Source organism: Pezoporus occidentalis, unplaced genomic scaffold (genome assembly GCF_034315485.1).
Source record: "Pezoporus occidentalis ecotype Australia unplaced genomic scaffold, CSIRO_AGI_Poc_V1 ctg189, whole genome shotgun sequence".
Taxonomy (NCBI): Eukaryota; Metazoa; Chordata; class Aves; order Psittaciformes; family Psittacidae; genus Pezoporus; species Pezoporus occidentalis.
The window spans coordinates 81,757-107,357 of record NW_026913737.1 but is presented as its reverse complement, the minus strand read 5'-3'; the positions used below and the strand labels follow the sequence as shown (position 1 = coordinate 107,357).

The following is a 25,601-nucleotide window of genomic DNA, read 5'->3' as shown; positions in this document are numbered from 1 at the left end:
TATTGTTAGCAAATAGTTTTGTTATAGGAGAATTCAGATTCCGTAAACTTAGATTCACACCTTTTACAGTGAGATTTAGATGCACACAGAGATAATCAATATTTCAAAGTGCTTACAGTTTAAAGACAGAGCATTGAACGGGAATAATATACACCAGGCAAACATATTTTATAAGGATTAACATAATTTTGTTAGAGTTCTTTGTTTACTTTGGGATTTTTGAGGAGTTAAATATGTTTACAAATTATTCTATAGTAAGCAAAATAAGATCTTAGATGCTCTATCAATAAGACACAAAGATACAATAATTACCTCTCCTGTCCACTCAGCACTTTACCATTACATAAACAAATACTTTCATCCATCCTTCCCCTCCCGCACATTTTTCTATGAAGCTTTGGCTACACCAACCCCAAATTACACAGTAACTACTCTCACAGTGTAGGGATCTCAGTGCATTTTTAAAAAATGAGTAATTACAGGAATTGGTTATATCTCATTAACACCTTCTCAAAAAGAATGAAGTAGAAAAAACTCTCTCCTGTAATGTGAAAAAAAAAATAAAAAGGCAGGAATTAGGAATTACATTCCATTTATTTTCCTGCTCAGAATTCAGACGCCCTGAGGAATCATCTGAGTTGTGTGACACTGACAAAACAGCAGAAATGTTACACAGCTTCTCTGACTTGCTTTTTGGTTATGCCCTTATGTGCCTTCAGGTCTCTGCATGCTAATTAAATGAAACCAGATTTCAACCAACTACATGACAGCAGCGTCATCAGCATGCAATCTGCTGAGGCTCTCTTAAAGTCTCTCTAGTCAGTTTTGTGAGTTTAGTGCCTCTTTATGCAGTTCTTCACTGTATAAAGCGTGTACTATCATTTGATCCATGCATTTCTTGTGCTCAGAAGCTACTTTAACATTCTTATAATAGTTACATTAAAATACTCTAAAGAAATCTAGCGAGTTAAACTGGTCCTTCAATCTTCCTTAATCTGTGCAGCTGACTGGAGGTGCAGAAACCTTTTTGACTGCCTGTAACGTTCCTTTATGAAAGTGTTGTTATTTTTCCAAGAAGATTTAGATGATGTTATCCTTGGAGAACTGGATCTAGAGATCCATCACCTTTGCTTAATTTTCACTAGTACCCTGACCAAAGGAAAGAGATTCCTTACCACACAGTTTACACTGCTGGATAGCACGGCTTGAATACACTGGACAAATGTAGGTGTTTACCATGCACACACACATACTGCTGAGCACCTGGTAATTATCACTGAAGATCTCCATTTTGTACAGCTTCCAAACAGTCCAAGAGGTAGAAGATCTTCATGGCTTCCCTTTCAAGCCACTTAAATCCTTCATTCACAGACTGAAAAGTATAACATATCCAATACGTTTAAAAGCTCAGCTTTTTTTAAAGGAAAGCACTGTGTTCTATTTTATTTGTCCTGCGGCACTTCTTTTTCTGGGCTCTGTGTAAAAACCCAGGGACTACCCCGGCGCTGAAGAGTCTCAGTGAACTTTTAAAAACTGAACTTCTGTTCAAAACTAGGAAAAAAAAAATCCAAACTCCGAGACTCTGAGTAAACCTACTGGACTGTTTTCAGAGATGGTGAATTTTTCCACAACTCCACACAAGAGCAAGGAATTTTTGAACAGTATTAGAAACTACTACATATTTTTGTTCTGCATGCAGAGTTCATCAAAACTTTTACTTTGTGGTGCCACTACTAGAATGGTATAACTCTATTCACTCAACAACCTTGCAGTTCTGTTGATATCATATCTATTTAATCCATTAAGACTTAAAATAACACATGTTCCAGAATATTATATATAAATCCTTTCTGTGGAATCCTAGGTGAAATTATAGTACTGATCAAATACCATTTTTCTTCAGTTAAAAAACAAAACCAAAAAGCCACCACACTGCCTTTTATTTTAAGTTCCATACTATTCATCCAGCAGTTTGTTTCTCTCTCTTCCACTAGCAGAAAATATAATACAGGAAAAGATTTAAATGAAAAACAGATCTGTGTAGTGAATTGCATATGGTTTCCATTTTCCTTCATGCAACGTTTCATAGACAGTCAACGAAGAAATCCCTCCCACAAATCTGGATCTGAAGCCCACTTTCAGAATCTCATCAGCACAGGAATTAGAAGACAACTGCCTGTGCACAAAAATGCTGCAATACATCTGCGCTCTATCTCATTAGGGCAAATAATTCCTAAAAAGTACCACTGGATCTAGTTAATACATCAGTGTGTATATATATATATATATATATATATATATATATATATATATATATATATATATATATATAATATATATATATATAAAAATATATATATATATATATATATATATATAAAAATATAAATATGCACGCTCAGATGGTGCTGGCTGTGCCTCTGTGAAGCTGCCAGTTTTCTATTTTCAGGCATACCAGATTTGGTCCATGCCACACACTTTGTGGCATTTTATGCCCATTCACAACATACAAGAGTTTTCCAGTGCTAACAACTTTATACCTAGTTGACATGCTTCAGGCTGTAACTAAACCCAGCCAACAAATACTACTTCTGCCAAGAAGCCTCCATGGCTATTATATTCCATCAGCCTTCCTAGATGATTGAAACAATTATGTCCAAGGCCTTTTTGTTTGTTTACATAAAATGCATCTTGTCATAAAAGACATCTTTTCCTCCTATTTCTCATACCCTATACTTTTGGGTTTTTTTTTCCCTCTTGCACTCTCAGCAGTTCCTGGTGACATAAAAACACCAAAGCAAGCATGCCATGTTTCTATCACACACCAAGGGAGGTTTACAAAGGAGCAAGCTCCTTCTTTCCCTAGACACTCTCAGAGGATTTAAATGTCATGGAAGAGAGTGAATGATGAGCTGCTGTTTGTCAGATGCATTTGTTGCTTCCATGAGTTAACAATTGTCTGGATTTCCTCCCCTTTAGAGATCAGCTTTAAAGGGGACATGAGTGGGAAAAATTAAATAGCAGAAGAGTTGGAGCACCTTCTGTTTTTCCTCTTCAAGGTAAAAGTCCAAGTAGGAGGGGATGTGAATGAAGGAAAATGTTCTCAAGAAGCATTACTTTGTTAGCACATCAGAATGACATAACACTGATCCCTGTAAAGAAAAGACACTGAAGTTTTGCACAGTTGCAAGGTGGAAGGAAAGACTAAGTTTAGCAAAAGATAGGAAAATCATATATGGCCATATCCTGTCTTTGAGAAAATGTGTGCAAGCATGGGATGAGCATATCTTGCCTGAGAGACATATGCTCTACTTTAAAAGGTGCTCAGCACCTGTATATTTATGTGATTGCTCAAGAAAATCAAGAGCACAAAGGTTAGCTGTTATGAAGGTCTACTTTTGATGGAGACTTGTGGACTGAGAATTCTTTGACATGTTAAAAGAAGAAAAGGAAGTCTTTCTGAATCTGTCTTTATATATGCATAAGAAAATGAAAAATGTTACCTAAAGAAGAGTCAGTAGAAAAATCAGAAAAAATATTAAGTATATTAATATGTGATATATATGATACATGTAGTTACTACTTTTTTTTCATACTTATTAAACTGGCAAGCTAACTGTACAGCATCACATGCTTCAAAATCCAGTATGGATAAAACACATTATAGATCACCGAAAGCTGAAATTATTAAACCCACAGGATATACAAGTTACACAGAAGACTAACACATCTAGTAACACATCTAGTAACAATTAAAAGTCTTGCTGTAATATTCCTGAACATAGAGAAGAAAACTACTGGAAAAGAATACTGTACTATGAAGTACACTTTTTTTTTTAATCCAGTCACCAATTATGCAAGCTTCTTCAGCAGTAAAGATGCTCAGCAATCAGGCTTGTGAAACCTGCTTGGTTCCAAGATTCTCAGAAGTGTACATAGACATTATGTCTCTGGCATCTATATGTATCATTTTCCTGTCTCTCTCGAATTTACCCACTTTACTGCTTTTTTTCAGATCTCACCCTATATGCACACTATTTGTGAACGATATAGTAAGCAACACTAATACCCACAAAATATTGATGCTGCTTCTGCATTTTCTGCATTCCTCACACAATTCCCAATGCAAGTCAGTATTTTGGTTCAGTGTTCAACTAAAAATGCTTTTGTAAGGCTTTAAAAGAAAAGATAGATTTAATAAACAAGATTTACACCTTGTAGCTGAAGTACAAAATGAGTGAAGGTCAGATGACAGAAGGTCCATTAATGAATTAAGAGCATAGCTGTCCACTTCATCACTAAACTTTAGGCAATCTTCAGAATATACCAAGATTCACATATCATATGCAAGTCTGTAAAGGAACGAAGGCAGACACTGCAGATGTGTGAAATGTGAGCAATGATATAGGTGAGTTGATCTTGGGTATCAGTTCATCAGTGTATTATAGTAGTTGATCTATTACTATTACTACAATAGCACTCAGAGAAGGCTGGGAAGGGGGCTGGGGGTGGTTGGTTGTTGGTTTGGGGGGTTTTGGTTTTGTTTGGATTTGGTTTCAAATCATGATCAGATCCTCAAGAGGTTAATTGCCATACATAAAATACTTCAATAAAGTAGCTGCTACTTCAGGATGAAATACTCAGTTGGAGCAGAGAGGGTAATTCTATACATCCAGGGAAAGGCCTTTCCATCAACCCAAGGATGGCCTGGAACGAAGCTGTGGAGACTGCCATGAAAAGAACAGATCAATACACAGTGAAAGTTAATGTCAGTGAGAGATGGCAGAGCATAGATCAGCACAGCAAGACCAAGAAAGGAGAGCCATGAAAGATCCCACAGAAAAAGATACTGAAGCAGAAAGAGGGACTTAAGAGAAGGCACACTATTACTTTTGGGGTTCTATACTGCAAAGGTTGTTATTGCTATGATTTCAGACAATAATGGGGAGAGGGAAGAAATTTTTGACCTCTGAAGAGAGTGTGAACCAAAAGGCATCAACTGAGGTGTTTGTCATGACCTCACTGAGGCTCTTTGTCAGTCACCTCTTCTTAGAGCATATATCCTCTGAACAGCACAAATGACAGATTTCTATATTCAACCTGAGGAAAGTAACTCTCAATTTCACATTCAAGAACCTGGCTCATTATTGTTAAGTCTTATCAAAAGCAAGTCACAAGTCAACCTATGAAAAAATTATATCATGAACAGAAGTTTTGGCAAGGTAAGGCCAACACTTCATGCAGCAGTTAATATAAAGACAGGATAATAGTTCTGCCAAAGACAATAAATACTAGAAGAAATGGCTTTAAGCTTTAGAGGCCGTGAGCAATATTGCTGGTGTTCATTTTAAGATCTGCTTCTACAATACAATTCTCTTGAGATTATTCTTAAATGTGAAAAGGATGAATGTTTTTGTTTTGGGATCATTCACAAGGTTGGCACTGCAAATGACAGGCTTGAACTGAGGTGAGAGTTAACATCACTTTGCCACTAATTTATTTGAACTGCATTCTTCTTTTTGATCTCCCCTCCCCCTGCCAAAAAAAAAAAATAAATCTCCAGGCATTACTATTGAAAATATACTCAAGTAATAAATCATGTATTTGCTCTCACGTGACTGGTGTTCATTAGAGTCAAAGATCTCAAAGATCTGCCCCCAGAGTGTATCATATTACTGAAATATAGAAATAGCTGCAACAAAAAATTTGCCAGAAAAAAAAAAACACTAAAGTAACAACAAACTGTCTCTCAGTTGGGTAGAGGAAAGCATGTTCATAAAAGTATATTTGAGGGGTAAATCAAACCCCAAATTCTAATTAGACAAAATCAGCAGTTTAAACCCAACAAGATACAAGATTTTTAATGAGAAAATTTTATAAAATATACACTTTTTTGGTCACCCAGACTGTTCTCCTTTCAAAGGCTTCTTTTTTTCTTATTTTCAGAAAGGAATGAAAAAAGAAATAAAAAACACTGCAAGTTTATCCATTATATAGATCTTTGCTTTTGTTAAGCAGTAAACAAGATTCTCCTGCACTCAAATGCTTCATCCCCTTTATTGTCCAGTTATTTTGCTTTACTGAATGCTACAGTCATTTTGTAGCAGAAGCCACATCTATGACAGAAGCAGTGATCTTCCAGTTATGTGGTAACCTGCCTGAATCCTTTAAGTCTCAGTGTGGAAAAAGAGCACTCGATTCAGCTGCATATCTGGGTTTTATAAAGGGTCCAAAAGCTTAACACTAATATGCTTCAGGGCTAAAACAAAGTCAGAGGAAATCACAGCAGTCAAGAAAGAAGACAGTGGTAATCGAGGGGATATCATGCTCTTCACCACCACTCTGAAGATTAACTTAGCTCAGCTAATTTTGCATCTCCACTAATTGTGTGTTATGTATGAGTAAGCAATGACTAAGGAAATGTCAAAGCTATTCCATATCCTGTCCTTTTCCTGAAGAAAAACATGACAGGCAGAGAGGATACCTCCCATTAGGCCACAATAATTCAACAGGGCAGCTGTTTGTTTCAGCAGGAGTAAAAAAACTTATATGCAGTCTAAACATTGCCAGTCATTATAGTCATTTGTTACCACTGAGCTGAGCATACGTGGTTCCCCAAAAACAATTTACCACCCAAAAATCAGTTCAGATGTTCAAATACATGCATGAGTGTACACAAAAAAAATTAAGCTGGAAAATACACAGTGAGCAAAGTTGCCTGTAGTTTCCAATATTTCAAATTATACATTTGACCATAGTAAACTTTGACCATCGGCTAGAGAGGCAATAAAAAAACCTGAACGATACAGAACACAAAGTGATGCACGCATTACAACCAGGATGAAAATAACCAGACTGCTAAAGAGGTAAGAAAAAGTGTCATGGTTACTGAACCTCCTGCTCACATCTGCAGGGACAAAAATCAGCACTGACTAACTATAGGAATACATCTCAGGCACTGAGTTGTCCCTTGCTCAATGAAGACAAAGGAAACACAGGCTCCTAAACTTAGTTAATGAATTTCAACTCTGACAGATGCCCAAAATAGCTGGATTGACCCATTCCAGCTCTGCTTTCTCTCCATTCACGTCTCTCCTGCAAACTCAATGAAGTGTGAGGCAAAGCACATGTGCAAGGTAGAAAAGTGGAATTAGGGAGAGAGAAGCTGCAGAGTAGATGGAAGAGTAAATATACTAAAGCATGCAAGTTATATGTCTGATGAGGAGGGAAAGAAGGTGAGAGGGGCAAGTGAAAAAGGGTTAGGGGATGGAAAAAGGACTGGCAACAGGGAACACAGTGTTCAGAGGCTATAGTTTTCACCTGTCCATTATATTTTCAGGAACTACACAACTGAAGGGCATTTGGCTGGAACATTATCTAGCACATAGAGAGCTGTACAAAAGTAATTTATGAAAGAGCAAATCACTGCCTGCAATATTGAGGCCAGACTGCTTGGAAAACTGCTCAGCACATAGATATGGTTCTTAGCAGTCATATACCCTTCATACCAAAGGGTTCCTACCAAAGGAGAGCTTCAGTTAGCACTGATAAACTGCTGTCAGCCCCGTATTTTTTTCAGAAATCATTAACAACTTTACAATAGATGAGGATGGTGGTACAAGCTCAAAATGAGCACCAGACTTCATCATGTGTTCTTGTAACAGTGGGCACAGCTATTTAACTAGCATAGAACATTCCTACATGCATTGGCCAGAAGTGACGAAATTGCTAAGAGGCAAACTTTTTTTCTATTATTAAAACAAAAAATTAGTCAGATTGCAGTGGAGTACCAAGAAACAGCAGGACTGCATGACTGCATTAGATCTTGCCCAACCACCAGTGATACTGATTAACAGGAAGGTGACCAACTATAAAATCAAATATCAGATACTCTCACCTCACATGTTGGTGCTTCCTTCACCCTCACCTCTTCTCTGCCCACATCATCCTTTACTTCTTTCTTGCATCCATACCCCAAGCATTCTGGATAAAAATGAACACAATTTCACAGTGTAACTCAGGGGATTTCTGCAGATTCAGACTACTCCTTTGCATTTGTTTACTCTTGTTGGCATTTAATTCCCCTCTTGCTTTGTTCCCCCAGCTACAAAATCAGACCCTGAAGGTAGTTTTGCATGGGGTTTTTGCTATGATGGCAATCCCAGCCTATCTGTACTGTTACCCATATGCCTACTTGTTTCTATTCCTCTTAAATCATTATTTAGCTTATTGAATGCTGGAAAAGGTTAACTGCTGGATACAGAAAAACCACTTGGAAAAATCACGGCAGATAACTTTCACTTCCAGAATTTAAAAAAAATAACTATATTCAATTGTCTGTTACTATTTCACCACATTTATCAGCTGCAGACATCCTGCTTACTGTTCTGTCATTCCCTGGATTGCATCTAGAGCTTTTGAAAAAAAGAGATACAAAATTTATAATTGTCTAGACACTTTTTTCAGTAACTTTAATGCAAAAAATGCACATGAGCAACAATTCCGCCACTCCACTAGTGTAAATGCAGTCTAGAATGTTTTACAAACCACAAAGAAGCATATAGCTCCTGTCCTAGCCAAACACTTCATGACTGCTTCAAAGATGCTCACCCTGTTCACTATGAAGAGCAGCCTTGGCACTACACTGCTGTCTGCCAGGGAAAACAAAACAAAACAACAACAAAAAACTAATCTAGCAGAAATATAGCTATTTTCGTTTTCACTATTTGGAGGTAGCCCTCCAAATAAAGCATTAATGAAGAAATAGGACTTTTCAAAGTCCTAGTTTTCAAAGTTAAAAAAAATAAAAAACAATATTTTAGGCTTATGGAAAATAATTTAATCATTGGGCGGAGTTCACAGGCATGACAGAAATGTCAGCAGGATGATAAACTCATGAAAAATAAAAGTTTATCGCCACCTTCGGAAGACAGTTAGGATGAGCTCTGGGTAACAATTTATTACTGATATGGACTCTGAGTCAAGATTACTGCAACCATGAAAAAGCCTGGCATTCAACAGCTAAATGAGAGCCTTGGAAGTTGACCAGAAGCAGTTTTAAAACCTAAAGTATAGATGGGGAGCTATTTAGTGGAACATTTCCAATGTTTCATGTATAGTCTGAACTTGGTATCAGAAGGAATAGAAATGTCAACTGCTTTTTGGGACTGTTCTTTCATATAAGAGATCAAGTGGAAAAGGAGGGATTGGGTCTAAATGCCTAACACAGACACACCTAACTAGCTGAGCAGCCCTTAGGAAAGAAAGAAAATGTACATAAGAGGCCTTAATAGCTTTGTGCTATATTAGAGGCTCTCCCCAACAAAGCTTTAGCATCGTTCTGGGCACCCAGAACAACCTAAAGGCCCTGGTTTTGTACTCCATTCATCTGAAGCTCTGCTTTTGCCAGGAAACAAAATGTACAGGGAATGAATTTCCAGGCCGCAACGTGGTGAGCTATTCTGGTTTTATTTAACCATCTCAGGGAAAAATTCACATACTAACACCGCTGCATTCGACAGCAACATTCATAACTTCACTTCCCTCAGCACCTAAGGCTGCTTGGCTCATTAACACATTGCCGTCTTTTCATTCAACCTACCTCCCCTTCTGCTGGTATGTAAAGAAGATCCCTGGAACACTGTCTTCTCTTGATAACTTGATTTCCTGCTCTTTTTGGCACATACAGCAATTAACCTCTGATGGTTCCTCCCTGGGCAAAATCTGACCCAATATACTGAGGGTCTCACTCACAAAAATCTCTCACTGCTCAGTCTTTCCAAAATTGTACTCTTCTTCCACAAGGAAGTGCCAAGTGGAAATATAATTAAAAAAGCCAGCTCCTACACATGCAGTGAAATGCAGATGAGGAACCCTCCTGGTTTATCCATGGTGTGGATACTTTCTCCACTACTTTCTTTCTCCATTATAACAACTGTGTCTCCAAAAGCTCTTGCTCACCAACCCACATTCTCTTGCACACTGATGTGGCGCTGCTCTTTCTAAGAAAGCCAAACACTCTGCACATTAAACCTCTTTCTATAGCTTCTTCAAACCTCTAACTTTGCTAATTGAAAAAGAAACCCCACCACAGCTTGGACACACGCTAGCTCCTGGTAGCTAGCTCCAAACAGTAGAATCGGATGCACAATCTGAAACAGACACACAGTGCATGGACTGCAACCACCACAAAGCAGCCTGAAGGTCACTTTTCTTTTTCATTGGCCTGAGACCGTGATTCCAGCTTCCCCGGCATCCAAGTTTATTGAAGTCATTCTCCCTGAAATTAGAGTTCTGCAACCTGCCCTGTGCCTTCCTCTAGGAGGTATGGCTCTCAGAGAATCTGCACTCATCTAGGAAGAATCAAATCATGGAGAAGTTATTTAGGACACCAGAGCTCACAGCACACAGCCCTGTCAGGAAGCTGGTGGAGATCCACCTTCCAGAATATAATCCCAATACTGACATTTGCTTAAGATTTCTAGGCAGATAAAGAGCTACTGGCAACAATTCCATGCAATGTATTTACAGACCTACACACAGGTTTGACTTCAGAAAGCTAATGTGATACGTTAGCTGTTGTTTTAGACCACGGGCTAAGGCAGATTTTAGAAAAACCCAAGCAAACAAACAAAAAACCCCAAACAAACAAAAACCAACCCACAAGTAAAATACTTAGATTCAAGATTCACAAAGAAAATTTTACAGAAGAACAAGGACAGTTGCCTGTGAGAAGAATACTTTAAAATCTACGGTAAAGTCATACTTGGCAAAATTCAATAGATCTGGTAAACATCAAAGATAAAATTTAACAGAATAATTCCACCAACCACCATTAAAAGAAAAATGGGACCAGCAGGGCTACCAGTGAAAAACAATGCCAGGCCTAATAGCACTGATCTACCAGAAGCAATTTATTACGACACCAGAAACAGCTATTTTCACAGTGGATGCTTGAAACGAAAACTTTAAAGCTTCTTTAAGTCTTGAGCTATAGCAAAGTATTCAACCAGCCAGCCAAAATAGCTGAAGGGAAATAGGAAGGCCACATGTGGAACTAATTACTCATGTAGAGGCTATGACAAAGAACATTTCTCCAGACTTTTCATGGGGGCTTCACTTTCAGGAAGTAACTCTAATTACTGTTCAAGTCTCGGCAGCCTGCATGCCGCTGACAGTTCCAAGAAAAAATGAACCTAGTTGCCCTTTTCTTGGTCTGAAATGCCAAAATAGAAAAGCATAACTAGAGTCAGTAAAAAGAAAGAAAATAAGCACTGGGTTATTGCATTAGCTTCCCGAGCAGAATCCTTTTTACAAATTCATTTTTTCAGCGTTCACAAAACAGCAAATTCTGTGTCTACATTAACTCGCTCTCTGTTGGCTGCAGTGAAACTGTACATCTTGACTTTTTACAGCTTTTCCATACTGGGGCCCACTTCCTGCCCAGTTGAAGAAAAAAATCTGGCCTGAAGATGAAATGACTGCTTAACATTACACTAAAACATCTGGTACCATTTTATACACAGACCCATGTCTGAGAGCAGGCAATTCTAGCGGTCTCACCAGCGGCACAGTGCATACCCAAACCTCCCCAGGGTGACATCATCCCATATATGGACTCTCAGGCCCAGCCCTCCCCCTTTTCCTGGTCCTAAATTCATTGCCAGATCCCCAGTCTGCTGCAAATGTGCCACGTCAAGACTGGAAATCACAGCACTTCAGTGTGTTTCAGTGAGTGCTGCAGAGTGTGAGGGAGAGCCGAGCACAACCCGTGATGCAGGAAGGCAGTTTTTCCCTGAGACTAAAAGAGGATTTAAAATAAATAAATAGACGCGTCCGGAGATCCTGCTCCGTCGCCCCAGTGTTCAGACTACCTGTTCAGGACAATGCTGTTGTACAGTAGTCTGCACATTGGTTAGACTGGGCAAGGGAAAGCAGCGGCATGGACTATTGGGGACGCAAGTTGCTATTGCCAAGGAGAAGACAGTTATTGCTCCTTTCAGATCTCATATACAGTATTTTTCTTCACAGGTTTTGCACACTAGGGAATAAGAAACGCTAAGGGACACTGTGAAAAAGGAGGACTTCAGAATAAAGCGGGGAAGACATTCTGGTAAGGCCTACTTTGGAAGAACACCTGGCCTATGACCTGGCGAACCTAGGTGACTCCCCTCCCCCCCTTCCTCCAGTCATCACAGCAAGAAAGATGGAGCTCTGATGGTTTACTAAAACCTATGCAAGAAATGAGAGAGGTATACTGCCTAGAGTTATACTACCTAGAGAAGTGTACAAGAGTAGACTTAAAGTCCGTTATTTCTTTTTTCTTTTTTTTTTGTTTTAATTTAAAATAAAGCTTTTTTTCCCCCCACAAACTAAAAAGGTAAATTTAATACTTTTTTTTTACTTGTAGCAATAATTATTAGTATTTAAAGAATATATATTTTTTAATGCAGAAAAAGCTTGCTAGATGTATGTATTCTGAATAGCTCCTGTTGTGAACTATGATCTGAAGATCAATTTTAAGAAATTATTTCATTTTAAAGTAATAAAATAATAGAAAAGAATGCATGAATATTATTTTAAAATATTGTAAAATACATTCTATCACCTTTGGGAGAACTGTACATAGATTTTTATATGCAACTGAAAATTCTTTGCAAGTAACCTATACTATATGTGCTGATGAAAACTGGGAGGGAAACCATAGGAAAACTATGACTACTCCATGCTAGGCTTCTGCTGCATAGAATACAAAATCTTTGATTGTCAGGAAAAATTATAGCTGAAAGTTCAGGATGTGATGGAAAAAAAAGAAATAAAAAAAATAAAAAAAATAATAAAAAAAAACAACAACAAACCCAATAAATAAATAAAATGGAACAAACAGCTTTCCATCCCAATACCTGACTGGTCAGTGCAAATAAGTGATCAGCACCGATTGTTGATGCTCTTGTGTATACTTCGAATTGCTGATACTTCTTTTAACATTCAAAATGATAAGTTACTTTGTCCTGAATCCCACTGATAAAAAAGGAATTTGTAAACGAATGCAGAAGTTTGCTTTGGTGAATTTCCAGCTGTCCTGGTAGGGGAAAAAAACCCTCAGGCTGAATGAAATCCCCATGGACAAAATAATACAAAAAGTCTGGGTTGCAATTTGATACCAGCCGAACTTCAGATTCAGCTCCCCTAAAGTTAACACCAGTAACAAACTACTGGCAACTGAAAAAAAAAAAAATCCCACCTATATGGTGCTCATTATTGCCGGGAAGGCTTTGAATAGATATAGTACAACAGAATTAGCATAAATATGCAGCCATTAGTATTATAAACACCCAATCTTGTAGAATGAAGGTTATATTTTAGACAGCCTCGAATGCTGTATTATTTTTTTTAAATATATGTATATTACCTTTTTCATTGCTCCTTCAATAATCAATAGAAGTCCTATTGGGGCGAGATGGCTGCGTAGCATTAGGGTGACTGTCCCTATACTGGTTGTCTTAAAGCTTACAATGCAAGAACTAGTTCTGTCATTTCTCTCTGCCTCCCATCAAAGCTTATGTTTTTTAACTAAAAGAATACTTTTTCAATGTACACACAGGTTATCCACCCTCACTTCCTTTATTTCATGGAAGATTATTGTTCTTGGATTATTGTATTGGATTCAATTAGTGGGTTTTAATTTATTATACTATGAGTAGATGGAATTTTTATTCTCATTCTAAAGGGGAGTTACAGCACACAGTTAAATGTAGTTATTAACAGAAGATCTGAAGAGACAGGAAGAAGTTAAAAGAATTGAATTAAATTCAAACTCGTATTAATATTTCTCAATTTAAGTATGATTGCTGGTTTAGGCATAGCAAATCTAAAGTAGAAAAATGTTTTCAAATCTTATTAAAGAAACTTGCTCAGTTATGCTTTGAAGGGGAATATGATCATTTGCAAATATTTTTTCTATCTAGTGCTTACTTGCATATCTACTATTTTTTTAATTCTGATCTAGAAATTAAGAAAGGAAGTATTGTTATCCAGTCAATAATAGGCTCTCAGTGAAAATACTGTTGACGAGAGCCTGCATTAGCTTTTGCTAAATAAGCAAGGACAATGAAAACATATGGAACTAGTGTTTCTCTTATCTCTAGTCCACTATTTGCATTAATCTTTATTTTAAATGACCTTTCTGGATTTAGGAAGTGATTCCCCTCCCATACACTCATGACTCTTCGAAGTTACATTTTTAGACTGCAAGGCTGAGATCTAGGAGGCCCCCTTGGCATGGGGCTTGGAAAGGGGGGGGGAAGAGGGGGAATGCAGTGTGTAAAGCAACAGATATGGAAAGAAAGCCTGTATTGTTAGGCATGAATAAGGAAGTCTATCTATTTCAGCTCAGTAATCAAAACATTTTCAAAGTGAATTAAGTGATTCTGTGGTTCTTTAAACAGTGCTGTTTCAGTAGAAACAAGTTCTAGTTTATCATAATAATATAGAAAAGACTTCTGAAGTTATAAAATGTTTTAAATATGCATGTCAACAAACAGAATAGCTGTATCCAAATTTCAAGATTAAAAAAAAAAAAAAAAGCCAAACATTACTTTTGAAATTACTAAAAAAAATATACCAAGAAACAATAATTACTAAATCATGGTGAGAATACTGCAAAACCAGGACAATAGCAGTGCTTAAACCTGCTGTATGAACTAAATGATACAGTTAATTTTACCATAAAAAGCACAAAATCAAGTAAAGCAAATTAAAGCCATTATGAGAATTTAAATAGCTGTTTCAATGTGACAGGTTTTCTTTCATCTTTAAGAAGTGTAATCTTTTTCAGTACACTCAAAATTAAATAGGGAAGAGGAATAAAGTATTTCAAATATTTTCTATTTATTCCTTTAATTTTTTTATATTTTTTTTTTAAAAAAGGGAAAAAGCAAAGAGGGGGTGAGGGAAAGTCACTAACTTTACAGAAATAAATGTAGATCAAATAAGCATTCAACAAATGTGAAAAAAAAACTAGTTATTAAAAAAAACCAAACATGTAATTTGACATTTTTCTGCCTTGTCATTAAGATGCATGCTGTCTTCTCTCTTACTGTTACCAGTGCTATTTAACGCATCTGTATTTTCAGAAGACTAAAAGTCACTGCTGTCCTCTCCACGCTCCTTCCCCCCCTTCCTGTACTAGCACTGTGTATCCACAGGCATTTCTGCAGACCACCCAAGGATCATTGTTATATAGAAAATATAACCAAAATAGCAAAATACTTGCATAAATTTTCCAAACTTCTAAATAGAATGTTAAATTATTATATTCTTTTAATCAAAATCTGTAAAGCAAATTAGAAAATAGAAATCATAGTGCATTGGGGTTTTTTAAATAATAAATTTTGATCAAAAGCCTAACTTTAATTGTACAAGGCTTTGCTTTCTCTACTGTACTTTATCTAAAAAATAAAACAACAACAACAAAAAAAAACAACCCCCAAAACCCCAACCCAACCTAATTGAAATAATATTATGGGTACAAAACAACAGGAAATGCCACAGTTAAGAATGAAACTTTCCTGAATAATGCTACTGTACTTCTGTACTGCATTTTACGTTGCATTGCAAAACAGTGTCTAAAAATAACAACCTGCCCTTAAATAAAAAGTCCTGATCACAGTTGGAGAGAATACAATTCTCAACTCAATTGCCAAGCTACCAATATTTAAAGTCAGATCCTTTATATAGGTTTCTGTAAAAATAATATTTGCAATCATGTGATTATTTTTTTTGTTATGAGTATTCTAAAACATTCTCAAGTCCTTTACTGATTCAATGAATTCACACAAAATTGTTAAGCCCTTTTAGCATATCAGCTACAGTTTCAAAGAATATCAGTTTTTAAGTAAGAATCAAGTGGAGATATCTAGGCATAACCAGTACCCAATGAATTAACCCGAGGCAAAATAAATTTGACTTAGTTCAAGATGTAAATTTCGTTCCTGATTCTTTGATGAATTCTTCTTGTGTGCAGTTACTAGAAAGACGGCACAATCTTTCCACTCACAACTTTTACTACCAGTACAACTTTCCTGATGGTTGTTTATAAAAAAAACTATTAATTAAAAAGCATATTTTTGTTCTTCCAATCCTTTTATTCTATAAATTATCAATTAATTTTACTGCAAGATTCTTTGCTATTTCAAGAAGGAGCTACAACACAAAACTAAGATCTTTCTCTCAGATTAAAGATCTTCCATTTCTTTGACAACTAAATACAGCAGTTAAATTTGATGAAATCTATAAATCAAGTGGTGGTTTATATTTATATTTAAAGTATTTCTAATTTGCCACTTGTGTTTTTCTTTAAAATGGCCAAGCATGTAGGAAGGCATATCAACTTAACATTTGCTGATACAATACAATACATTGAAATTTTACTTGGAGCTACAAAAATCTAAGTAAGCATGAAGTCAGACTATTTAATGTCTTTGAATTAATTTTACATATCTGAATTAGCTAGTCATGCTTTGTACTTGATTAATTTTTTTATAAGATACCTTATTCCACCTTGTTAAGTTTATGGAAAATTTTATTCATATAATGCACAGCCTGAATTGGAACACTTCAACTTGTATATTAGCTAAAATACATCTTTTGGCAAAATAATAACTAGAGCTAGAACACCTGAATAATTGCATATTAATTTAGTATTAGCCTAATTTAAAACCTTAACACTACCCTAACCTTTAGCCTTTTGGTAAATTCATCCCTTTTATAACCAGTTTTCAGGCTGGAAATGTTTTCCTGCTATGTATGGGATATGTTTGAGAAGGGTTTGAAAGCACAGGCTTCTTGCTTGCCTATGGTGGCACTAGCGAGCAACAGCGATTTAAGACCAGTCACTGTATTTTAGACGCAGGAAAGTTTAGCAAAGTAGCACACTTTGTGATGTGAAATCATGCTATTGCTATGCTTCTGATCCATAGCATAGTCTGTGTTTAACTGAACATACTGAAGTTCAACAAATTTGTTTTCTTACTAAGTACAGAACTTGAGAGAAAGCTATATTTAAATAACATGCAAAGCAAAATAACAAAGAAATATCATAGGTGTATAGCTCTCACATATTAGTAAAATTGATATAAAATGCAACCAGTTTTCTTTCCAGCACATCCCCTTTAACAGGGTTAATGTGCAAGTAGTTGTCTTCATTTATACAGAAAGATTTTTATTTTTAACATGACAGATTATTGTACTTATCTGCTTCTAGAAAATATGTTCTATACAAACATATCCTTTATCTTAAACTTCAGTATTTCTGTGCTTCCAAGAAGAGTAAAAACATCTGGTTAAATTACTATGTGAGTACAATATGCAGGGAAAACCCTGTATCAATTGCATATAAAATAAACTATGGATTCAATCCTTTTTGATTTCCAAATGTTCAGTGTGATCAGTCTGTTGAAATCACATCTCTAATACACGTCAGCACAATGCTAATTGATGTACCGAAATTATTCTTTTCTGAATAAAATCAAGTTCTGTTCTTGTTCTGCAGCTCCCAATGTTTTAAAGTTTAAGTCTGTTATGTGTGCTCCCCCCAACCAAACCCCCCAAACTGGAACGGTACAAACTGTTGCACACCAGCGGTGATGGCTCCAAGGGACTGGCTGGACGGAGTTGTCATGTGTCTGCCTGTCTACACTTGCTGTGCAGAACATCCTCTCACCTGTACAGCAGGCACAGACAGGCAGTCGCATGACAACCCAGCCTGAGGGACAGCCGCCAGTGGGAACCCGCTCTGACACACCAGAGCATCTTCACCAACAGCTCCAGCCAAGAGTCACTCTGGATCTCAGACGGCCGGTCAGTAACCAAGCCGCGTACTGCAACCCACCTAGAGTCAAACCAACACTGCCTATAAAATACAATAAAACCCACTGCTGAAATTTTTACTGTGCTTCCTATAGTACTCTTTTCCTAGTTGTCTCATTAACTCACTAACAGTAAGTTTTATTTATACGCAGCTTTGCAGCACCATTGTATGTTTCATCCTCCCATTTACTTCTCAGGCATAACTTAAGCAACTTGCATTATTAGATTATTATATGTATAAAAATCACTAACATTCCTACTAGCCACAGAAGCAGAGAGCAGCTTTTTGTGTGGCAAGTTAATTCTGTAAACATACATAATATGGCAGACTTTTGAGGAACTTCTCCCATTTCCACTCTCTCATTTCCTCAGTTACTTTCATATCTCCCTCCAAATCACACAGAATTTTACAATGGGGAATAGACTGTGAAATTATAATACAAACTGCATCTATCACTGGATGTTGACAATACTATCTTTTCCTACTGAAACAGAATGGAAATATATTAGTTGGAAATAAGATTAAGGGGATTTTTCCAAATGTAAACTTCATATTTTTAGAAGTTCTTATCCTAGAGTCCAGCTTGGCATCCTTTGCTCACCAATAATTTACCCAGTGAAATCTCTGGATGCTTTGAAAGGAATAATAAAATCACATTCTCCGACCGTGTCCTGGTGGTGTATGCTACACCACTTCACAAATGACATCTTTTCATTTACAATAAAGAGCTTTTTCATTCACAAGCTAGTAGGGTGTTCCACATTCCCAAAGTCCATTTCATCCTAATGTAGAGTGGCTAATTCACTAACTTCCTATTTGCAGGTTGACTCTCAAATGAACCTTAGCACAAAAGCTTCCAGTGTTTTGTGCTACTTAAAAAAACAGTACAACTGAGAGCTAAAATGCTAAGGTCTTTTGTGTGTGTAGCTATGCCTTGCAATACTTTATCCAGCATTATATGGAATACTCTATAAAAGAAATCTGTATTTGTGAGAATCAATGAATGTGCTAATCTTGCACTTATTTACAGCAGCCTCAAAGTGGTGCACAATTTTTCTTGCTTCATTTTAAGCAAGCAGAAAAGCAAAAAGTCATGGTACTAGTCAAGAAGCAAACTTATGACCACAAGCAACTGCAGGCAACTTCAGAAACTAATTACTATTCTAATCTAGAATAGTATTCACTACAATTGATAGGGCAACTGCTTTAACCACAGTGCTCAAAACCAGACTTGATTATTTCAGCAATTACAAGACTAAAAACCATTCTTAGGCACTGATTCCCATCTATCAGGAATAAAATCCTGTTGTACGTTTGAGCAGCAACAAAACCACGTCAAGAAACCAGTCCTTTTTTTTGGTAATACTGATATCATACAACAAAGTTTGAAAACTTCTGCCAAACTAACTTGCTTCAAAATGCATTCCACTGCGGATTCATCACTTATAAAAGCTGCAGCTCAAAAAATAAAGGAAATCATTTACATCCTTCCAATGGCACTAGCAAACAACCACTTGCATTCAGATGGTGATCTTCACCTCAGAGTGAACTCCAGATCATAGAAAATGGGCTCAGTTTACGCTGGAGGAGTACACAGCCCTAGAGGTCCTAGCAAGCAGTGCAGGTTTGTAAAGCACATTGGTACACAAACTGCTACAACATTCCTTACTCAGGGGTAGAGGCCCGGGGGGGGGAGAACTCTTCTCTGTGGCAAGAGAACAAAGCTGAGACCTGACTTTCAGCGTCTTCCCAGCCGCAATGGACAGGATCTTGCTGCTGTGGAAGGACTGCAGAAGTGACCAGCTCAAGTGGGAGGCGCAAGGAATCTGAACTTCCTACGACCTCACAGCATGCACAGCCGAGCTGGGCCTGGGCACAGTCCAGAGACATAAACATGGATATCACTTCACACATCACTGAAGACTACGTATCTTACCAGGCTGGAAATATACCAGCATGCAGCCATTTCAATAATCATCTGAGACAGGATGTGACAACTATCAAACCAATCTGAAAGTGAGGAGAACATTTATGAGAGATGAAATGTAATTGTAAAAAATGGAATTCAGCCAGGAGATCAAATATTTGCTTCTTTATTTCCAAAGCTAGTAGTTCTGTTTCTGAAACAAGTCATCTTTTGACTAACCTAACGATTGAGCTGTGGCTTTGACCTTCTTCAGAAACCAGATTTTACTAATTTTTTAAGTCCTACTGAGAAAGGCTCAGTAGCAAGTAAAAAAAAATATAAAAAAAATAAAAAATTCAAAATAACTTTGTGACATCTTTCCCAGGGCAGAATAGTCAAATTATGCAGCAAATCTGTATTTAAGGAGGAACTTCTTCCATCAGCAAAGCATGGAATAGTACTACACTATTATCACTCTAAGAAATTCCTGAGTGATCTGCCATATTGGCCTGAATGAACTACTTGCATTTTTATGACTCTTTAAACACAACTCTTTGGCAATTAAGAGACATTATTTTTAAATATGCATATGGAAATCACTGAATCAGACAGTGGCCATCTCCCTCCATGTACTATTCTGACATTCCCAAGTGACTCTCCCTAGCACACTGTCAAAACAAAATATTTTTAAATTTGCATAACAGAAGACATTCTCTAATTATTTGCAGGAATTGCTATATTTCACACTAAACAAAGATCAGACTCAAAAAAAGCAATACCAAGACTACTTTAAAAATTGCCACAGTGTATCTTGGATGCATCTCCAATTGCTTGAGAAAGAACATGGCAACGGGTTTTATTCTCACCATGTCACTTCTTACAGTAACAGTTACCTGTACCTAATCTAAGTTCTAGTAGCTTCAAGACAGATCACAGAAAAACAACATCTTCAAGTTTTCAAACCCATAAAGGCACTTTTGCATTTATTTTTTATTTTTTTTTTGTGTCATTGTAATAAAATAGTTCAAGTTTTATTTCATTAATCTGAGAATAAAACTTTTCCTCCTGACACTTAGTTGCTCCTCTCTGACATGCACTCATTTTCCTGTCACCGTAAATACATGTGAATCCATTTAAAAACTAAATAAAAGGGCAAGGGGAAAAATCTTTGAGATTGGCCTGGTTTGTCTCTCTATCTTAAGGTCTATCCCAAAATGATAATCAACCCAGGTAAAAATAAACACTACTAACCAACACAGTTTCCACCATCAGCACTATTACTGAATAGCTACCCATGTGAAGTCGGACCATTGTGGTTTAACCCCAGCTGGCAACTAAGTATCAGGAAGCCACTCACTCATTCCCCTACCCCACCCCAAGGGATGGGGAGGAGAATCAGAAAAAAGAGCAACCACATTCTGGATTCACAGACTCAGCAGAGTTCTGGCTTATGTACACGCATTGTGGGACCTCTCCCTAGCGGTTCTAGAAAATCCACTGCAATAAAACACTAGGTTAATTTAAACAGAATATAAATTTTGTGCACAGTCCCCATCAGCTAACTCCCTGTTTTGCTGAGGCAAGCCATTGTTTTGATTATTACTTAGAATAAGATGGAAAGATCATCTAAAATTTTTAGAGCTCATCTAAAAATTTCTTTACCTGTGCCTCTCCTCTTTTATCCAACAAACTGGCTCACCCTAGGAAAAATCACTAAATTTTTGCTGAACACATTTAATTTAGAAAAACAGGGCTACGTTTCTGACACAAAAATAAAAATTAAAAAAAAAACAAACTGAAAAAAAAAACAAAAAAAAAAACAAACCCAAACCACAAGATCTTTACTCTACAGTTGACAGTGTAGCACACATAATAATCCTATTACTCCATTTTAACCTTCAAAATTTAACAAGACTGGGTTTTGGATAGAGCATATCATTACCAACATTGTGGGAAAAAATTATTAAAGAAAACAGACAAACTGCGTACCAACATATTCAATAAAGTGAGCAACTGATCAGCAGCAACATTTCTTACCAAGGTGTATTTTTTCAAATTTGAAAATCCATACCAACCAGCTATAGAACACAACACACAGGCTTTTCATCCTCTTAGAATACAAGGCCAGAGAACAACTGCCATTAAATCAATTGCTCTAGTTATACTTAGAAGTAACTTTACCTAGACAATTCATGATCAACATACGATAGATGTGCAAGTGCAGTCCAAACAGGTATAGGACGATAACCAGAACATTCCAAAATAGGCTGCCTTCTCTCCTCATCCCAAAACCAATGTGTGGAAAAAATTAAAACAAAAAAAACAAACAAAAGCACCCCATATAGTACTCTGTATTTCTTATCAACATTTCAACAGAAGTCTTGGATTCATTTTCCATGAATGAAACCCAGAAAATTTAAAGGACTCAGGTAAAGCCTTAAAACATTCTTTCCATTGAAGTCTGTACAAGCTTCTATTTTAAGGTGATCTCAGAAGACTGAATATTGCCCCCCCAAAGAAAAAAGTTCTTCATTGCTTACCTCGTCATCTTTATACCAGGATAAGCTTTCTGCAGTTAGAACGAACCAGTATTCCTTGGATCCTCCTTTCATGATGCCGATATTGTTGATGGTCAGCCAGCCTTTTCGGATGACCTGCGCAGAGGTGCAGTCAGGCACAAGTTTAGTTCATTACTCAACATAATTCTGCAGTTGCGTTCACTAAATAAATACTTGCTAAGAACAAGTGATTTTTTCAGTCTCTGGCAAATTCAAGAGTTTTTGCAGGTTCCCATCATTCAACAAAAATATAACCAACCAAAAAACAAGGTTCAAGTGAATATAGTGTTTGCAGTCAAAAGCTTGGGAAAAAAAGAGAAGCTTAAGTATTATTGTGTTCTACCTACAGCAAGTACGTGTGCATTAAGGATCTTGTAAACTTGAAGATATTTATTTGCTGTATAATAACACATTGTGAAAGTCCATCCAAGTACATATATGACTAGTCTGTTCTAGTCCAATTGTTAAGTTCATTTGTAAAGTTGGATACTAGAAAAAGCACCTAGATTCTGGCAAAGTGAGTGGCTTCTGGGATGCACTGGGAATTTTCAGAAGTGGTGAAACATGTGACAAACTGGAGAGGTCTACTAAAGGTAATTTGAAATTAAGATAGAAAGTGTTAAGAGGTATATGAGAGCTGTTTTCCTCTCATAAGGTAGAAGAGGAAAAGAAGAAAAAAGAATCTAAAATTAAGGTGGCAATAAAAATCAGGGGGGAAATGGGTAAAGCAGAACCTTGTAAAACAGATACAAGTCAAAGATGAAAAAACAGATGGAACAGCATACCTATACATACTAAAGCCTGGAGGCTACATCATACAAAGAGAAAGAGGAATAAAAGAGAACTTAAGAGTAATGAGACAACTCCAGAGGTGAAGAAGAGAGAATGGTCATGAAAACTGGTCTATGGATCATACAGAAGCTTTCAATTTTATTGGAACATTTATTGTTTTCCAATATATTTATGAGAAAGCAAGCTTGCTTTCCTATTATACTCTGAGCAAAACAACAGAATGCTCCCAAACACACAGATGCAGGGAACCTCACCCATCCTGTTTCTCCCCACAGCTACATCCTTTACTTGCCTATGAAGCATTAAGAGGGAAAGAAGTGGCCAAAGAAGCCCTTCAGAATTCCCTCAACAAGTCTCACAGCATGAACTTGTGTGATCAAACATGAATTTCCTCTTGCCTTTAGAGAAATATGCAAGACTATGACCTTCCTCTCTTAAGATTTTACAAGTCTAGTTACTCCAGTATCAACAACCAAGCAGAGAAAAAACATTGCTCAATATCTATTCCTCGTCATCTATAAGAGTTTCAGAATCATGACTCACTGCCATTCAGCATGCACATTCATGTGAGCTCCTAGAAAAACTAGCTTTGGTATCGCAGAGAGCAAGGGACTAAGTTATACCTGACAACTAAACCAAGGAAAGAGATGAAGAGTTGCAACTGAAAAGCTGATAAAATTATTGGCAATACACATAATCCAAGAGCACCAATTTAATTTCAAATAAGATGATCATGTTTTACCCATTCACTACTAACCAGGCCAGCAATGTAAGAAAACCACTGAAGATCCAAAAACAGTCTACAGGTTTTCTGTCTGTAAGAAAATCGCTAAGAAAGCATTGATTGGGTTCTGAAGAGTCAGTAAACTACAAAAGAACTTAACAGAACTCCCATAGAGAGACTTGAAGATATAGTACAGGCAGAGTGAATACAATAGCCTGTACCACAAAAGTTTCTACAGAAGTTTGTCATTATTTCCAATATTCACATTCATCGCAGGGGAGGAAGAGGGAACTGGAGAGAGGACATTATTGAGTACACATAGACATGGAATGCTTGTTTGAGTGCAAGTTGAGGGAAACATACTGACATGAACTCGATTACACATCAAAACCTCATTTTATTTTATGATGTTTATTGAAGTATACTTTTAACAGGAAACAAGCAACATGCACATATAGCCAGCGTACTGGCCTTCAGGCAGCTGCCACAAAACAAGTTGTGGAACCACATTAATGTCTTTTTTTTTTTTTCCCTGCACCAACTACACAAATACAAATGTAAGAGATTTTAGGAAAAAAAAAAAACAAAAAACAAAAAAACAAGGAAATTGAAATTCCACAACCACTTAAACTTAGCTCCACAACAAGGTGAGCTATATTTGTACAGCAAACAAAACACTTCACAGCAAATGTACAAAGGTGTTTGTTCCCATGGTATAAAGAAACTGAAATAAGAGGCTGTGCTGTGCAAGAGCATGCTGTTGAACCATGCTCTCTGCAACTGAAAACACTGTGAATGTGAATATGCTTCCTTATAAAGCACATCACATACAGGAAGAACTGGCAGCAGAGCCAGCACACTACTGAAATTGGTTTGGACACACATCTTACAGAGGGTGAAAAAATTTGAAGACAGGTATATCACAGCGGGGATGAAGAGGTGGTTTCTAGAAGCAAACCAGTAAGAAACACCTGAGTAGCACGTTCTAGAACCTTGCAGGTGATGAGCAATTAAAAGGGAAGAGAAGTAGCACATTTTGCTTATTCCATCCAGTGCTCTCCCTCACCATTACCAAAGGTTTTGTAGCATGTTAGTAAGAATCAATTTCCTCAGTTTGAGAGGAATGCATTTGTGGCAGAGGTCTCAGAACAGACCAAGCCACGGTTTTAAAAATCTAAACTATATAAACCATTTTAAAAGTAATGAAACTTTTAACACTACTCATGTAGGATCTGCATTAGTTGCATAGCTCCAAAATAGTCTTTCTCCAGTCAATGCATCTCCCCATAGATACATAATCATTGTTGGGTGTAGACAGAAACAAACCAACTTGCTGATACAAACATTGGTCACTGTCTTGTAAAGAAAGGAATTTGCCAGTTGTTTCCTCAAAAATCCTGTGTGCTGAGGATTAGAACCAGCTGTCATTCCCACACAACACTGCATGAAAAGCAGGGCACCAAACTATAGTTTACAGTAATATATAAAGACAAGATATAAATATGTATATAATATATAGTGGATATAAAATACAATATATAGTGTAATTATATAATAGATTAATACATTACATAGTATATATTAATATTATTAGCTATAATAAATTATATCATATATTATATTAATATGTTAAAATATATATAGATACATATGATATCTAATATATAAACAAGATATAGTGACATCTTGGGGTTTATGTGCAAATTTCTACCCTGTTTATCTACACCTCCTGGGAAAACAGGGTACTATGTT

At 36.7% G+C, this 25,601-nt stretch overlaps 1 protein-coding gene across 7 annotated transcripts in view; it reads right to left on the bottom strand.

The window, feature by feature from the left end:
* Positions 1–25,601, bottom strand: part of DNM3 (dynamin 3) — a 179,475-nt gene that overhangs the window by 103,191 nt on the left and 50,683 nt on the right. For all 7 annotated transcript variants that reach the window (XM_062616163.1, XM_062616160.1, XM_062616161.1 and 4 more), the window contains one exon: positions 22,316–22,429. In XM_062616163.1, coding sequence (XP_062472147.1) covers positions 22,316–22,429 — 114 coding nt within the window. The remainder of the gene's footprint in view (positions 1–22,315; positions 22,430–25,601) is intronic.